General features: G+C 40.0%; 1 protein-coding gene across 3 annotated transcripts in view; it reads right to left on the bottom strand.

Moving 5' to 3' along the window:
- Positions 1-18,956, bottom strand: part of IL1RAPL2 (interleukin 1 receptor accessory protein like 2) — a 369,460-nt gene that overhangs the window by 95,757 nt on the left and 254,747 nt on the right. For all 3 annotated transcript variants that reach the window (XM_066182041.1, XM_066182040.1, XM_066182039.1), the window contains one exon: positions 7,907-7,981. In XM_066182041.1, coding sequence (XP_066038138.1) covers positions 7,907-7,981 — 75 coding nt within the window. The remainder of the gene's footprint in view (positions 1-7,906; positions 7,982-18,956) is intronic.

Here is an 18,956-nt window from a genome sequence, read left to right as displayed (position 1 = left end):
ACAATTTTCTATTATTTTTCAGTGAAGGAGGAAAAAAATCACGAGAATGCTTAGTCTAGATTTTAATCTTCCCTGCCCACTGAACAGCAGTGCTGTGATGCATGACCCTGACCTTTCTCAGCCCCGTATATTTTTGACTGTTTGCCCACTCAGCTCCATCCCTACGTTTTAGTGAGGCCGTAAACAAAAGATGTGGAATGGCATGCCCAGCAAATCACAGAATGCTGAAAAGGTCAAAATAGTAGTGGAGAATGTTTCTACTCTGTAATTTACAGAATATATGAGGCATTCACAGCTTAATAACTCATTCACATGACAAACACTGTAGAGGGAATGTAAAATGGCAGCACATGAATTTCTTCCAGTGACAGTGTTTCCAACAAGCATGGAAAATGGTGCAAACTTTGCCCTGTGGTTCTCTTTTCTGGAACATTAATATTGTCTGACTTTCAATGCACAATAGCATATGTCTGTGGACGGGGAAGTTAAATGTCTCTGTGTATGCAGTCAGTCTCAGAGCCCAAAAAGGCAAGGTCCCTGAAGCAAAAATCCAGGTCAAAGCTTTTTCTGTCTGTAGTCCTTCTTTGCCTTTCTTGTGAGGTGATTTTATTGTCACAACATTCCTAAAAACTAGAGAAGCAACATCCTTACCTTAAATGAGGACAGAGCCCTGGTCAAGGTCAGGAGAATTATAACAGAAAAAAGCCCCACAGCTCTTACCAACAGCCCTAAGCCCCTGCTCTCCACTAAGATCATCTTTTCTACTTCCTGTCTCATGGGCTGAACTTCATTTTTGCCAAAACAAATTTATGCCCATTTCCCAGACACCAGTTAAATGAAGTAAATTGAGAAACCAAACAAGAGATCCTTTAGCCAAGCTCAGCACAGATGCATGTTTGTGGCAGGTGAAATGATGGTTGCATTGGCTGATGGCAGTTTAATCCTACTGAAATGCTAGAGGTCCATGTCTTGGACACCCCCACACTACAGTCACCACTTTCAGAGGAAGAAACAAGATGATTTGAGGCATTCCTCAATCATCATAAATTAGCTAATGCCCTTGGATGAATGCCTTGGGACATCTGTAAGTCACGATATACTGGAGTGTTTCCTCTTAACCACTTTCTTGGAACGAAAAGAAGACAACATGACAACACATTGATCTATAGCATTGCTGTTTCAAAACTAACTGCAAGGGTGTTTATTTAACACCAATTAATCAACTTTTTCTGTACAGGCATACTCATGTTGCCCTAAGAGAATATACTGACCTAACATCCACTGAACCCAACATAAGCAATAAATAGTTTATAGAAGTATATAAAAAATTGGAAAGAGCTAAATCTTCAATTCTGACATATCTGTGCCAATCCCATGGATCCCAATGGATATAAAAACCATGGATCAGCAGTCAGAATTTGGCTTGTGTTTCCAAGCCCTTTAAAACAAAAGAAAGAAGTATGCCGATATACTCTTCTGTTCCACAGACGAAAACCTGGGTTAACCATACAAAAGGCAAAACAACTGTGGATTTACACCAGGTGAACCACAGATGCCAACCCAAGTCTCTAAGGTGCAGCATTTCACCATTTTCCCCGAGAGAAGCAGGGATATTAACAACATACCAAATTAGCATCAAAGCATTAGCAGTAATACACTTTGGGTATTTAGGGAACTACTTCCAAACCTAAATGTCAGACAATTTGTCTCTAATATTCTCTGCAGATTAGTACCGAATGATTGCAATAGATGTAAATCCTGCCTCCTTTCCTACAGGCACGTACAGCTGAAATAGCTGTGGAACTGTATCCTTTGTGCTGCAAAGGAAGGCAGGTCCTAAAGGCCTCCTCTGAGTTTTTCTTCATTTCCTAGTGAAAATTGCTCCTTTATGTGTTTCTGTGCAAAAACACGAAGTTTTTGGTATGTGTGTCTGCACTGCTGGGAGGAGATGATTTTCCAGTGCTCAGTCTGGGGTGATTCACACAGCAAGTCTGCAACCTGGTGAAGGGAGGGGAACAATATGTGAGGTTTGTTCCACCCGTGGGAAGAACAGGGATCTCCCAGCTTATCTATGGGAGCAGGTGGATGCAGTGAAGAGCCATGGATGACTGGAAGAGGGTGTGGAGGAGACAGTGAAGGTGCCAGCTTGCTCCTCCAGACAGCAACAGTACAGGGGGACAGGGCTATGAGATGAATGTGCAGCTTAGGGAGAATTAGGGATGGAGGGAACAAATTTTTTCCTGGCATTGGGGTGGAGCGGACACTACCCACAGGTCTTCCCTGCCCTTAGTCCCACCTTCCCTTCACTCTGTCATTCAGATCACTCAGATCTGAATTAGTGAGGTGATGTGGTCACTCCACACAGACAGGATAGAACATGATTTGGGGCAAGACTGTCACTTATGCCCCACTCAGGCCTTGCACAAGGAAAGAACAACGATTCTTTACAGATAACTTTCAGTCAGCCTCTTTGCCTACTCAGGACACACTGGGACCAGGTCACCTCTGATTCCTCAATGTTTGTGTCTTCTATTCCATCCCAGACGAGCTGGAAGGTTCAAAACTCTGGGTTTGACCCAGCTCACGGAAACCCAGATCTCCCTCTGAGAGCCCCTGCTAAGCCCTAGGCTGGAGAATGCCTGGGAGGAGCTGAGGGAGGAAAGAAAGGCAGCGTGGAGTAACCAACGTCCAGGATCCCTGTTTTTCAAACATACCCACTAGATTCCTGAGCAGTTTTCACACATGACCCTTTAATCAAACCCCAGATCAAAAGGCATGTCCACAAAACTCAAGAGGCCTGACCACAGATAAGTATCAGGGCTCTTTCCACACTGCAAGCACACTAAATAAGAATTTCTTCCCAAGTTCACTCTCAAATCACTTGATCTATTTGAAGCATTTTACAGTTCAAAATTTCTGAATTGCTTTCGGTCCAAGATCACCACTCTATTCAACTGCTTATCAAATACCCGAATCTTTAAATATGAAGAATGCAAGATTTAATGAGCAAACCTGTAACGAGACAGTGCTGGATTGTCTTGAGTAAACAGGCTTGGTATGAAATGAATGCCTCAAACATCTTGCAGGACTTCTTTTGTTAACAATTATTATTTAAGAAGTGACATCTCGGTGAAAATTAAGACTGTGGTGAGTGAAGTGGTATATTTAAAATGTCAGTAAATGCGTGAATTTTCACTTCTCAAAGAATTCCTTCCAGCCAGTGCTGCAAACCAAAAGGGCTTTTTTTATTCCTAACTATTTTTAGTCTATTTCTATAGCTGTCAGCAGATGTAACTTTGTATATTCCCTTGCACTTGTTTTACAGTAGCTCTATTGATCTCTATTGATCTGCCTGATAATGAGTCCCAGGGAATTGTGCTGTTAAATCTTTTAGAAAAAAAATCTTTCTGAACAGTTCAGCTATTAGGAATAATGACAGTCCTCATAAACTATGTGTTTTCTTTCCTCAGCATCTTTAGAAACAGAGAAACTACCATGACAAAAGCAAGTTAAACCCCTTGACATCCTTCCTGTTCAGTAAATGAATTTACACAAAGGATTCTTGCTTTGTTTTGTAAGACTCCTGCTACATTTCTTAAGTAAACACCTGAAGACAAAACCAGGACATAGCTGAAAAGCAAATGATATGCAAATTATATATTCAATTGACAAAGACCCAAACATGCAAAATTCACTCTACTCAACTAACTCATTCATAAGAAGCCTAACTTAACACTGCAGTCACTGTAATACATGGTACAGAATTAACAGATTAAGCATCTGTTTTGATATTGTATTTTTAGCTTTTTTGATACTCTGTGGAACATTGAAAATGAAACCTTGCAAATGAACATTGCAAATGAAAAATAGCAGCCATGGTGCAAGCTAAAGAACTCTGGCAGCTGCTTATACATAGACTGGCTAGATATATATCCTTACAAAAAATCAGCAGAGCACAACTTTCTCCCACAAATGCCTCTGCCACACTGTTTTTACACCAGCTGAGAGCTGGCAGGACAACAGCTCCCAGGGATCAGTGGGATTTTGGCTTCTTAGTGCTACTAAAACTGTGCAAATTCAGAGGAGAAGTCTACCCTGTAATCATGTAATCAAAACACCAATAAGTGGTTTTCCTTCTTCCCATGCTCTCAAAGCACAAAGAGTGAACAAAGTTAGCTGGAAAAGAATGTAACAAATGAATTAAGAAATCAGCAGAGCAACATGTCATCTTAAGACTTATAGCACAGCATGCTCCACTTGCTGTCAGACACCTGTATGTGAAAATAGATAACAGATCTTTAAAACTTACTGCTCACAGCCCCAAGACACCTGACTGAGGTCTCAATCTTTACTCCTATAAATCACATAAAGAATTCTTTAAACTCAGGGATTTAGCATGAACAATCCATAAGCACACTTAGGTTTAAATGGGCAAAGTAACAGCAAGTTCCTGCTCTAAAAATGGGGCCTCTGAACAACTCAACCTTGAATCACAATGGCATAACTTTAATAAATTCTTCCCAGTCAGAGCTTCAAATGGGAGATGGTCTTAAAGGCACTCTGCCAAAGCCACCCCATCTCCTGGGCACAGGAGCTGTGTGTAGTTTGGCCTGTACTATCAAATTCAATTTTAATGTCATGAAGACAACCCAGGATTTTTTTTTTTTTTTTGAGAAAGAACATTTATTATCAGAGTAATGCCATATATTTGCAAAACATACTCTACATAGTAAGAACAAACATTCTTTGTTAACATCAAGCTAGAGAAAGATTAAATGTATCACATATCATGCAATTAAGAACAATTTCTATACTGACCTCAATGCAAAAAATCTAAAACACAAATAAAAAGGTTTGTTTGGTTTTTTCTGGCTTTGTTTTTACAAAAAGGAAGCAGTAAATGGACAATTAAAAAACAATTACAACAACCAAAAACCCCAGAAAAACAAACAAACCAAAAACCCCCACGAAAACAAAACAAATTAAAACAACAACAACAACAAAAACCCACAAAAACCTCACAAACCCCAGAGTCATTATTTTCTAGGTTCGCGCAGAGATAAAATGATTATCTGACTTGGTAAACAACTGAGTGAAACTGTTTTGGATTATTTCTCCGGTCCTCTGGGATGCTCTTTTGTCCTCCTGTCAACCCTCCCTCATCTCTGGCTCTGTTTCTCCATCACAAGCAAATACAGAAAACAACAAAGAAGCAAATTCCAGTTTCTGCTTATCTCTAATCTTGACAGGATTGGTTTTAGATCTCTGCCACAATCCAAAGAAAAACAGAAAGCACAAAAGACATTCTTGCTCCTTAAGAAGAACAAGGCAGGCTCTGGACCATGTTTGAAGCCTGAAGGAGCTCTTTTATCCATTGTCAGTAAGAATTCTGCATACCTGTTTTCACTAAAACTTCTTATAAGATTTGAAACCTAAAAGGTGAAAATTGAAGTTTGCAGTAAGGCCAAATAAGCTGCTAAATAGTTAGGCCACTGCCTAGAGGCCTAGGGAGATTTTGCATTGCATCATGGTAATCATTATGGATAAAGACAGTAAATAATTATTAATCTCCTCTATTTATAGAAGAAAGACAGCTATTTCCTTAAAGATTAGCTTTCCAATAGAAAAATAAAATAATCTGTGCAGAACAAGTAGATGGATTAAACTCCATTTCTTTTGTAGCTTAGTGGCACATTCATACTTGCATGACTACTGAAAAATCAGGCATATTGGGTGATTTGACTCCATGGGCTAAAGGGCATGTAAAACAGAATTTTTCCTTTAATATTTAATAAAATACCAAAAAACATCAATTGGTCAAAACTCCTAGGAGCTTAATAAGATTTCAGTGAGGTACTCCAGCAGGTGACCTTACGCAAAACGTTCTCCCACATTACACTGTGAAATCAAATGATTCCCAGTCCTTGAAGGCTCTGGTACATTTCAGAGGCCAGCACAGCCTTCCTGCCCCAAGCTGCTGGTGGCTTCCACAAGATGAAGGTGGTCCCTGAGAATCTTCCAGCTTTATCTATTTGCCAAGTTGAATCAAGAGGGAAATCAATGAACTTCACTGAAAAAGAAATTAAGGTTCCATCATATGAATATGGTTTAGTGGTGATAACCAAACCCATTAACATATCAGAAAAAAAAAAAAAAAAAAGGCACCATATGTAAATTCCCTGATCTTAAGGGACAACTAAGGGATTACATTCCAGCATATAAAGATGCAAGATTTGTATTTCCCTCTAGAGATATTCTAAAATCCTTTTACTGAGCCACATCTCCATGGAGAGGAGGGGTTTTTTTTAATTTTTTTAATCAAACCTCCTTTTAATCAGTCAGGACAAAATGTTTTCACACAAACAAAAACAACAACAAAGAATTCAGTGCAAAACCAACAGTCCTGCTGGAACAGGGGAAGTTGGCAGAGAAAATGAAGATGAAATGAAAATGCAGGAAACAAAGATGTGTACTCTGAGTGCCTTTATTACACAGATGTATACAGGGACAGTATGCTCCCAAAGGAAATCACTAGAAAGTTGACTTTTAAGAAGTTAGGCTTTTAAGAAAGAGACTGAATTCAGCCTTTTGGGCTGATCCAAACCTCAATGACTGTGTTTTGCTGTTAACTCAGGTCGGGTTTTAACTATGGCTCCACATCCATTTTATAGCCTCTTTTAGGGGCAATTTCTGGTCAGCTACTCAGGTATTCAAGCCCTGTGGAGGGAAGCCTGAATATGGAGATATGCACTTGTCTGCAGAATTCATCTGGCACTAGCTGCTTCCCAGATCTACTGTTGTCTTCCCTGTACAAGCCCTTACAGACTCCTAAGTCAATTCACGTGTATGAGAGAAAGCTGATCTTTAAGATTCACTAAGGTCACAAATAATTTATATTCTCATATTCAAGAATTCAAGTCCCATTTTTAAATACTTCATGGCATCCACACTGCTTCTCTGACAGTGTTTGGCACCTGGGTTAAGAATAAGGACGAGTCTATGTACTCACCTCATGGAGAACCCTGCAGAATTTCACAAATACAAACTGCTTTACCACAAAGTCTTCAGCCCTCTTAAAATGTTTCACACTGACCCTGCTTGCCATTAAACACCATTCCACCTCTGAATTCTAGCCAGCTTTGGCAAAAAGGAGGAAGAGAGTCAAGATCAAGAAGGAAAGTGCCACAGTTTCAGCCCTGAGGGAATAATCCCCATATACAATACAGCTCTTGTAATTTTAAGCTCATGGCACCACAGTCCTTAACAGCAACTCCAATTCTGCTTCTTAAAATTAGAAACCTATTACCAAGTCACGGAAAAAAAACCTCTGGAACCTCAACGCTGCGTGGTTCTTTCAGTATCACAATGCCCTACAGCTCCCCAAAGTTAGCAGAACTCTCTAACATGACAGAAAATAGAGGCTGCTAGCTGAGATTCAGGGATGTGCTTCAAAGAAGAATATGTAACAGGAGTGAGAAAAGCATACAAGCATTTTAGTCAAAAGCCCTTTCTGGTACACATTCAGAACAAACTGAAAATGCAGTGCTTTACACTAACTTCTAAAGGAATCAGCACTTCTTTTATGAGAACATTTGTCTTAGGGTGAACATCAACTGACCAATACAGCACACGTAAACATATTTTACATTACCAAACACATATTATGAAGAGCATCAGTGCTTTATATTTAATACCCATTGTAACCAATTAGTACTGCCATTCCCTGATGTTATACAAGTTCATTCCCTTAAATTGCCGTGGCAGTAAATTCTACGGTTATAAATCAGTAGCTGCAAATTGATTTGCATGTAATAACTCCCACTAAACCTTTCTTACCACTTCCAATTTATCCCATCTGCTATCAGACTGGAAGTTTAGGATCTATTATTCCCAGAAGGGGACTTACCCAGCTGGACATCTATAACAGTTGGCTGGTTCTCCATGGGGAACAATGGCTTTGGAGGTTTGTCTGTGAGTAAAGCTAGAAAAGAAAATGAGAAAATGTAATGGAAAAATTGAGACCAATGACTGCAAAAGAAAAGCTCTGTCATGTAAGTAATCAAATGTTTGTATACTTGATGGCATGTAAACATTTACTATGTACTATAGCTGTTACACATCCAATGTGTTACCACCTGCCTTGTGGCTGTGGTGATCCCGATTCAATAGAAAATTACCTGTTTCAAGAATTTCATTTTCAGCACAAAGCAGCAAAACAAACTCAATTTCTCACTTTTCACTTACATGTGATAAGTAGAACAAGCAGTTCAGATGCTCACGTTGCAAAGTTAACACAATGAATTTGAAGTGCCAGACAAATCTATCTGTCTGACCAGTGCCAACGTGTCTTAATGCCTGTCCTAAACAATACATAGAAAACTTGCATATAATTGTGCTTGAAGGACCCCAGCACCTCCACAGTAGCTTAGACTCCCACCCCAGCAAGTGGGGTACCCAGACCCTCTCCTCAAAGCCTTACTGGGGACCCTGCTTCCTGCTGTACAGAAATATCTGAGAGCAGGAAACAATACCCCAGCTTTGTCCTGCCAGGGGACTGCTCCAGCAAGCAGATAACACAACTATCAAAAAGCATAGCTACAGGCACAGGCTTCCCGCCCCTGTTTGAAAACTTAGGGCCAGACTGTGCACATAGGTTTTATAAATTTGGCTTAGCTTGAAATGACTGTGTATTCCTGAAAAAACAGAGAAGTGTTTTTAATTAAATACACCATTTGCACCACATGAAATTAAATATTTCAAAATTACCTTCAAACTTTTCCTGTTGAAACTCATCACCTGAAATTATTTGACCCAAGTTTGTAAAATAAACAACAACAATTGCCAACCTAGAAAACAATATTACATCCACAATGGCCTCAGAGTTTCACTTTCTAGTATAGTTATAACAATGGTTTTTTTCCTTAGCCTTTTCTTAGATTTTTCAGGCTTTTCTTGCTACCTTTATGCTTTCCTTATATTATTATTTTTATTTTCTGGTACTAAATTGTACTCTGTTCATTTTAGAACATGGAGAAAAGTTGCTGGAGCGGCTTCATCCATGCTCTGCCAGCATGCTCAGGCTTTCCTTTCTTAATATTCTCTTCATATCCTATTCCCACCCACACCCTTTGTAACCCAATCTGACCAGGGCTTCCCTCTGTTTCCCTCAGTTTTACTTGCAGCATTTGGAAGTTTTCTAAATATGCTCCTGCATGTCACATTTTAAATGACCATGTTCTGCCATATCCTTCTTGGAGAGTAATCACCATAATGAACTGACAGCCTGTCAGAGCTCTTTCCATAGGAACTGAAATGGCCCAAAGGGATTTTGAGATGAGAAAGCAACAAACTGCTGGCACTTCAATGACCGATGTGTTTACTGAAAACAAAGGCTATTCTTATTTTAGAGGTCAGACAACAGATCACTTATTCACCTTATGAAATTCACTTTTGGTACTTCTTAAACAGAAAGGCAATACAAGATATTTGCAACTTCCAGGGGCTCTAGACTAATATGATCTCTGTATTTGACAGAAGTCCAAAAACAACCTTTATTCAAATTCCCATTCCTCTAGAAGAAGTTTCCTTAATTCTAGGAACAGTTTATAGATATGTGGCAGTAATTTCCAGCCTTGCTCAAGGGTAAGAACAAAAAGTTAGTGCTGTTACTGTATCAACATGTATTTAACAAAGCTAACAGCAGAAATTCTTACTTGACCTCCCACAAAGCTACATGAAATGAAAACAATTAAATGTACTGTAAATGCTGTTCCTATTATCAAAGGGGCAGTAATTCTGCCATGAAACTGAATCTGCCTCATGAACTATCAAGGGAAGAGCTGGGCTACAGCTGTCTGCACTTTTTTTTTTTTTTTTTTTTTTCTTTTTTCCCCCTTCCAAATGCCCTGGGCTGCTCTGAGCAGCAACACTTACGTGGTGAAGTCACTAGAACAATCAGTTTCCCAAGGCAGCAACCCCTGTAGCCACCTGGACAGACCCACCTTTGGAAGGTACTGGGTCTGACAATGCAGCAGCCTAAGGGGTTGCTTTGCCTTTCCTTGTCATTCTAGGATTTCATCCTGTGACCAGGCTGGGACTGCCTTGGCTGGATTTGTTTATGGAAGTGCTATCAGATACAGCACAGAACTGAGACTGAGGGGAGCCTTCTGTACCTTGTTCCAGGAGAGAAGCATTCATTACCCTGGGGCATGGCTGGAAGTCAGAGGTGTTGGATGACAAGCTGGAAAGACATTTCTTTACCCAGAAGCACCTGGCAACGCCTCCCAAAATGTGCCTCCCAAAAGAGACTGGTGAACATGGCCAGAGGCTGTTTAGCAGCCAGACCACTCAGGAACTGTCTAAAATGCTATATATTCACCCCATTTAAAAGTAACACAAACTTTAGAACAATAATCACAACAACACTTGTTATTCCGTTTGCCCATAACATTTTAAAGAGACAGTGTTGTACAAATCAATACTCTGATGTGATCCTCTGCAGCTGTTAATACACCTCCATGCATTTTTTTTCCCAGCATACATGATGCTTTTATTCTCTCTTCACCATACTCACAAGGTGTATGCTGTTGTACCAGAAATGCTACAGAAAAGCAGACAAGAGACCTATAAGAGATTTGGTCTCTCCAGTTAGTTACACAGTGGTCTCTGTCAGATAAAGCAGAACATGATGTGCTGCACAGGTCAGTGTTTAGCTACTCACAGGACCAACTAAAGAAGAAAACTGCCTTAAAGGAGTGGCTCCCGCTTCTAAGTGCCAGTGAAGCCTCAGAGCCTGGAGGCTCATTTTTTTCCCCACCACAGCCCTACTGTTTCGAAAATCTGTCATTCCATATTCAGAAACTGTAATGAGTTACCTTGAAAAAGTACAAAGTGGTTGAAAACAAACAGCCTTAGGATATCATTACTTAGGGAAAAGCAGTGATAACCAGCTAGAAAAACTATTGGCTTCTCAGTAAAGCCAGTACCTCCTCAGTTTGTTATTTGACACAGCTCTATTTCCCCACACTATTTCCTACCTTCCCTCTGCAGCAGCTTCACAGTACCCACCCCACTCCAGTCGGACTTTTACAGCATCCACAGTGGCCGACAGGGAGCCCAAACTGTTGCTATGATGAACTCAAGTCTCTTAGTGCATATTTGGAGTCGCTCAGCTAAACACAGCTTCTGTACTGAATGCAGATCTCCTTTCCCTGTCCCATGCAAAAGGACATGCCCCAAGCCAACAGGCATCACCTGTGCTCCAGGCCCTGAACTGCTGCAGTGTGCAGCCAGTCAGTGCCAGGGTCATGCACTGAAATCCAGCTGCTTATGATTTGAAGGGCCTCTTTCTTGTGGCTCAGCACAGCTGGAGTGTTTTTCAGACCAGATAACTCTTAGAAGGGAGCTAAAATGTTAACTCCCATCTGGCTAGGAACTGGTCAAATCTGGGGAGCAGCTTTCTTCTCCTTCCTTATGGTGGATAATGACTTGCCTCTTGTGATAACCACCCAAAGTACATTTGCTGTTCTATAATTTTGCCATTGATGTACCTCCTGGACATTTGCTCATGTAATTTACAATGATGAAAGGAAAAATCATCTGAATATGAAACAGAATGCAGTGAATCTAACGAAATTGTTTCAAAGCTTCTATGAGACAATTGCATGCCAACCTACTTCCTTCAATCAAAGGATCTGGCATTTTCCCACCATTAATTAACACAGAGCCTCTAGTATCATTCAATCAAGAATCTGGCTAACCTTTTGACAGCACAACAGATCTGTTTGAATAGCATCCTCTGGGGCAAATAACTGCATGCCAAATCCTTAATCTGACACTAGCTCATACCCAAAGTTAAGCTTTTGTTCACTCCCAGTTCAAACACATACGTGTCCAGACATGGCTTAGATCTACTTTGGCAAAGACAAACCTTGGCAGTGACTCTGCAACTAGCACACCATAGATGACGACGGGACTAACTGCATACAAAACTCTCAATCAATGTATTGACCAGAGGGCACATGTTGCTAAGAGAAGCTCAGCATTATACCTTTAAAAAAGATATGTACCTAACTCCTTTGTCTCACCTGAAATCCCAGCTTGTGCAAAGAGATTTCTCAGTGGCTGGCAGTGAAATGCTTCAGGCTTGACCTGCTACTGCTTTATCTTTCACGTTGCTGCTTACAACGAACCAAATGTGAGAACCAGTTGTGCAGATGTAAATGTAAATGTGACAGCTGACAGGGAATGACAGTAAATTTGGCTGACAGGGAATGAACTGTTCACTTGAAGAGTTAAAAGCTTGTTTAAAAAGCCAACGGTTTTCTCCTGGACTTTGTGGACTGGACCTCTAACACACTATCACCAGCAAGTCCTGCCTCCAGATCAGAATCATTGCTTTTCATTTTCTCAGCACAACAGAAAATTACCACACAAGGTGAAAAGTAGTAGGAAACCACATGACGCAACTCATTCATAAAAATGCAATTTTGTGAGGCTGTGTTTATACAGGGACCCTGTTTCCTGATTAGCTCTATTGTAGTGTGCTCCATCAGTCAGTCAAAACACACTTCTCCATCAGTTGCCTATTGTGTGATTTCCTTCCTCTCAGTTTAAGCTGACAAAATGATTGCACCTCCATTTGTCATTTGCTCTAACAGAAATAAAGCTGCTGCAATGAGATGTTGTCTAAGGATAAATATCTCCGTCTTTGAAAATAAACACTGAACACTTATTCTCAAAAAAACTCCAACTTAGGGAACTCAGAACTTGTGTGGAAGTCAGGAGTCATTAGCAAATGATGAAGAGTTTTTCCTCTATTTATTACTATTCAAACAGGAAATGCCTCTTTTGGGAAAATGCTGTGGAAAGATTCAACAGCTGGATGCCTCTCCCTCTGCCACTACCATCATGAATACCACCTTTTGAAAACCCTACCTAGGATCAAGAGTGACTTAATCCACTGTTAGGACTGCTTCTGTGGAACAATTTTCTGCAAGAAGCAGTTTAGCATTTTTATATTAGCAGTAAATAATTGGAATTCATCACATGACTTTATGACACAGAGAGAAGGACAACACAATCACAGCTTCACAGAAGATGACTGTGTTCATGCTGAAACACAGCTCACAAGGGAAATGAATTTTGAGGCACTCAAATGATCCTGGTTCGTTGCTGGTGGTTTTGATTTTAACCCATTAAGTCCTCAATGACTCGGACAAATCCGTGTTTGACAGGTCATGCTACTGGCACCAAGAAGAAGCTGGCCATGGCTGCAGCTCCCTTGACTTCGAGAGCAGTCAAAATTCTGAACAACTGGCTGTGCCTGTCCTGTGCTCACCAGCTGCTCCAACAGCTTCTACTGCAGGCATGACCTTGTAACCAATGGTGACAATTTAGAACTAATAAGAACAGCTAATCATTCCAAGGGCAAAATCACTTCTGAATAAAGAGTCTTGCTGCCAGTCTCCTCACATAAGATGTCTCCATCTCTTGCACATGGGATGCTATCAGAGTGCACAGAGAGAGCCAAATGGCTTTGGAGAGAAGGTACTAGATGAACTCTGTCGAATTCATGAAAATGTTAAGAGAAGTAGAGATTAGCTAGATTTTTGGTTTGGGATGTTCTATTTTTCAGGTTTGTGCTGGACCTTCTTCCACCTTCTCACAAGGCAGCCAAGTCATGTCGGGTTGTAGAAAATAAATTGGTGAGATTGGTGGAACTTATGCAATAGAGTACGGCTCAGGACTCTGGTGAAGTGGAGTAGAAACAATAGCACAGATTGCACATTACTGAAGCACAGATGGCAAAATCCCACAAGGTGCCTATCACAAAGTAATTACAACAGGGCTGAACATTTAACACGACTGCAATATACGTGTTAAATGCCCGTGGCATTGACTGTTATGCATCTCCTGATGTGAAACATTCAGTGGCTCTGATGGTAGGGGTTACCATTTGTGCTGTCACTAGAGTCATTGCAAGGTGGGTGCTGGAAAGTAGAAGAATTCTGTGTTAGCTGGGCTTTCACTGTATGTTGTTATCAAGCTTCCTTACTCCTACAGTTGCCAACACACCTTTCTTTTCACTGTATTTCTAAGATTCACAGATTGTGTTAGATTAGGCAAAGTTCTTTCCCAACCAAAATGATTCCTGTGATCATTTTACTCCTTTCCTAAATGTGGATCATGCATCTTGCTTTTAAGAACCAAGCATGAGTTTCCTCTGAAGTAGAGAAAAAGTGCAATAAATTTTTACTAAATGTAAATTACATTTTCCTTCAATGTAATTCAAGAAAATCACAAATGGAGTGTGCTTTATTTAATGAACAGAGTGTATTTAGCACAAAGGACACATAATTTCATCTGCACTCAAAATGTTTCTCTTGGACTCTGGGCAGAAATAAGATGCTTGAAATTACCCTCTATTTCAAGGAGATCTGCAAAGAACATATTTTGGTTTGGCTTTTCAAACTCTTTTTTTCTTTCTGTCTTTTAAAAAAGTAAAGAAGTGGTGACAGACAAAGCCAGCTCCCCTCATCCATCTTAAAGGAACAGCTGGAGTCTATGCATGCAAATGAAAGCTATCATTCTTGTCAACCTGAAGCCAGGCTACCACAAGCCTGCAGTCCACAACCTATTAATATTCCATTATCAATTTGACCACTTGTGCACAGTGAGGTAGTGCACCACAGCACAACTTCAGACACATGAATTATCATGGAGTGGATTTTATGCACTATATTAACAAAATTCAAAGCAATCCATTGTTCTCTAAAACTAAAAAAACTTGCATTAGGTACAGATAGTGTATCAACAGAGAATTATTGTAGACGATGAATATCAGATGAACTAAGTTTTAAGCACTTATGCTAACATATGTAGGTAAAACAATGGTTGCTCTTTTTTGAGGAAAAGCTACCTCTAAGTTCAACAGCAGCTTCCAGCCAGTGCTCACCACAAACTGCTGAAGGAAGAGCCAGTGCCATTTTGCTACCTCTCTTATTTTGCTGTTTCAGGCAATCTCATGGCTCACCTGTGCCCTGAGACAGCCCAGATCAAACCCTCACTGCAGACCAAACATCCCTGGGCAGTTTTTCAAAGAAAAGGACAGAACTACTGAAGAATGACATTAAAAATGCATAAGTCTCAAAGGCAGCAGCAACCATTTAAAACCTGTACTTTGGACGACTTTAGATGTTGCACAGTGCAACAGCTCAGCCTGCTTCGGTGTTCAGCAGGGTCATTACAATTGCAAAGCTGCCACACCACAAACAGTTTTTAGATGAAATTTCAGCTGTAAGTCTTTTAGATTAATTTTGTTCACAAGTAAGAAACATGAAACTTCAGTTAAGTCATCTCTTGCCAATTGATTTTGCTCTGTTGGGGGCTAATGAGAAGGTTTCACCTGCCCTATCCAGTCTATCAATTCTGAGGCATTCTTTGGATTAGCACCCTGGCTTCCTAAGCTTGTTACAATGATGAAAGACGTTAGTGTATTTGACAAGGAAAACCTTTTCAAAAAATGTTTATGCAATATTTATGTAGGTTCTTTGTCTCTAATTTGCCTTCAAAAGCTGCAAAATATATTCTACCAGGTTTGTTATAGTTTCATTTTTTCCACTAAAGAAGGTTTGAATTGTATACTCACTAAGCACATAGAACATCATTAAGAAAAGAAATTGGGGCAAATCATGTCATTATTGGTTGAATGAGCAGGAAAATGAATAAAAGCAGGCATAATATAGGCACACAGGGAACTCATAGATACACTTGCTATTGTTTATCCTGCCTCATGACCAAAGATCAAGAAAATGCAAATCTTCTGATGAAAGACAATGCTTTAAGAAATGAAGGAGATAGTTATCCCAGGAAATTTGTCTTCTTATTTGAGGCAAAGGATTTAAAAGAATTAACAAAAAAAGTAGCATCCATAGAAATCTCTGGCGGGACGACCCATTTTCAGAGTTGGTTCTGCAGCCTTTTACCACTTACATCAGAGTTTCTAGCAGCTGATGGGAAGCAGAATAACCGCTGGTGATCAGCCTGGGACCTGAACCTTTCAGTATCAGCTACTATCAAACAAAGGGAAGTGTCTCTGATCCAAGAATGCAATTTCTTTTCCACAAAAGTTCACCAAACATGTGCAAAGCAATGCATCAGGTTTACAGAAGGCAAGTATTCAACAGTAAATGTGATATTTTAAGACTACCACATTACTTGAAAATGTTTACTGGTCAGTGGGGATGCAAAGAATTGCAGGCAACCCTCCTAGAGGAACGTGACTAAAGACTTCACAGGGATCCATTCATCAAAAAGTCTAAGGATTTGCATTCCAGTGCCCACTGGTGCATCTCTGGGCAGCCCCATTATCAACCTCAGTGAGTGACACCCAACACAGCTGAGAGGAATAAGTGGAACTTCCCAGTGAAAGCACAAAGCTTAAGGTCCCAAAGACCTCAAGGCAATGCTAAAAGCAATGGAAAACAGAGAAGACATGGCCAACAAAAGGTTTTTGGAACTTTACTTGTCTTGAATTGATGTGACCATTGTGAAGCAGGTTGTCAACACACCAGACATTTTTATCAGAGGAGTATAAAATAAACTTGACAGTGAGTGAGCGATGGATTGCACCTGTCCCACAGGTCAATTTGAGCACATATATACTGTATGCAGCAGGAACTGCAGAGAGGCCTAGCTTCCAAATCCTCTGAAATGTGAGATTAAACAGTCCCACAGGCACTTCAAATGGCTGTAGATAAGGATTTAATCCTTCAGTATATTTCCTCCCTACTTTATTAAAAGATGAAGATAATCTTTAAATCAAGAGAAAAATAGAATAAAAAAAAATTGAAAGAGCCAAAAATCATCTAGTGGAAAAAGAGGAGAGGAACCAACTCTATTTTTATTAACAAATCCTCTCAGCCAAGGCTTATATATCCAAAGCTGCAGGAAAGGGAAGCTGCTCCCCCAGCCTTAGTGAAAAAGGCAGTACAAGCTCCCCGTGAGCAGGGCATGGACATGACACAAATGGGCTGCCCCAACACCCAGATACTCCAAGTGCCTCTGCATGAACTACCTGCACAAAAACAGATTCCTGAGAGGGGTTTTCTATCCTCCTGTAAGTCCTACACCACGTGCCAGGACAGACATCAGCACTGCTCCTGTCCCTCAGCCACCTGGATAGTGTTGGTGAAGCAGCTCAAAACAGAGATCACTTTTCTCAGCTTCTGCATTGCTTTGCTGCTCTCAGAGAAACATTCCTTACCCATCTTTTAGGTTTTCTGCTGCTTTTTTTCCCCAGCAGACAGATTAAAGTTTTGCACCAGGAATGTAATTTCTGAGAAATTCCTCATGAAATTGTGTCAGCTTCTTGTAACGAACCTGCTTGACTCTTTTTCCTGTTCAAAGTGTCTTCTGTTTGTCATGTGTTGAAGCAATTTGAGATTTTGCTTTGACATTTTCAACAAGAGAACAAGACGATTCAATCTGCTCTGGGTAGTAACTGCCATTACATTTAAAATACACCAGTCTATTGAAACTCAACATACTATTTTGACTGCCATTTTATATCTCCTGTATGATTATGTAGTGTTACTGCCCCAGCTCATGGAACAATTTTAAAGCAATAAAGACATTTAAAGAAGACCCCCTCCAATTTTCCAGTCAGGCCATCCTGAAACTTTTATTTCTTTCTAAAACAGCATTCTCACACAGCATTTGTCAGACATGTCTGTATGACAAGAGTTTTGAGAATTTGGGGATTTGTTCCAATGTAAAATGAAAGAAAAATCTGAGGGAAAAAAAAAAAAAAACTACCATAAAATTCCTTCCAAATAAAAACTATAAATTTCTTACCATACCTCACTCCCTAGGGATGGGAAGACAGGTGGATGGAGAGGCTGACAGAGCACAAATTCAGCAGTGACAAGGCAGGAAACATTAAAGGCTGCATTACTTATCATGCTCTTCATACAGTGAGTGTCATCACCTGTCATAAACATGTGATTGTTTCACCTACCCTCACTGGAATTTTTTTTTTTCCATTTTGTTGTCTACTGTAAAATGCATTATCCACCACATTCAGTTCTCTCTAATCAACACATACATGTCCATCAACTCCCTCTGATGTACAACAGCTATCAAACACCATTTTATTTATTACAGGGAAAAAGACTGTCTTATTCAGCAAGTGTTTTACTTCAATTCTAAAGTCAGTTTTCTAGGCAAAAGCTTAAACTGAAAGACGTGAGATGTATAGCTAAAGCGGAGGACAGTTTCTTAGGAGGTGAACAATATCTGGATTAATAATTACAGAACAAAGTGTTTTAACAGGGCAGTATGGAGATAATCTAAATACAGGATTAGAGATGGGAAATATTAGCACTTTGTTTCAATTAGTAAATAAAGAAAACCTTTGTTTGTTAGCACACTTTTAATATAGGCAGTATATAAGGATCTATCACTTATCCACAAGCTATATGATATCAATGCTTTTAGAGAACCAGTTGTTTAAATACAGAAAGGATTGTTTAGTTGTTGCGTTGGTTTTGGTTTTGGTTTGTTTTGTTTGTTTTTTTTTTTTTAATCAGTAAAAGCACTGTGGTATTGTAAAAGGGCTGGATCACAAAAGCAAAAGCACAGTGCAGCAGTACTGTAAGACATGCTTTTAGGGCAGAATGTCTCTCCTAATTTGTTATTATTCTCAGATTGTGTCTAAAGACCACTTTTTGAACCATGCTTTTGTTGTCTTTTGCCCATCTCACGATGGGTCCCCATGCACGCATTACTGATATCACAACCACAGGGAGCATTCAAATGCAACTGCAGGATTGGGCTGCGCTTCAGCAAATGCACCAGAGCAAGGCAGAGACCTCTCCCAGCCCTTGGTATTATTCTGCAATGATGTGCTTCCTTATCAAGGTGCTGTAAAGGGATCTAATATCCTGTACTGTGCT

This window comes from Chamaea fasciata, unplaced genomic scaffold (genome assembly GCF_029207755.1).
Source record: "Chamaea fasciata isolate MVZ Bird 193981 ecotype frontalis unplaced genomic scaffold, bChaFas1.0.hap1 SCAF_4, whole genome shotgun sequence".
Lineage (NCBI taxonomy): Eukaryota > Metazoa > Chordata > Aves > Passeriformes > Sylviidae > Chamaea > Chamaea fasciata.
This window is presented reverse-complemented; position numbering and strand designations above follow the sequence as displayed.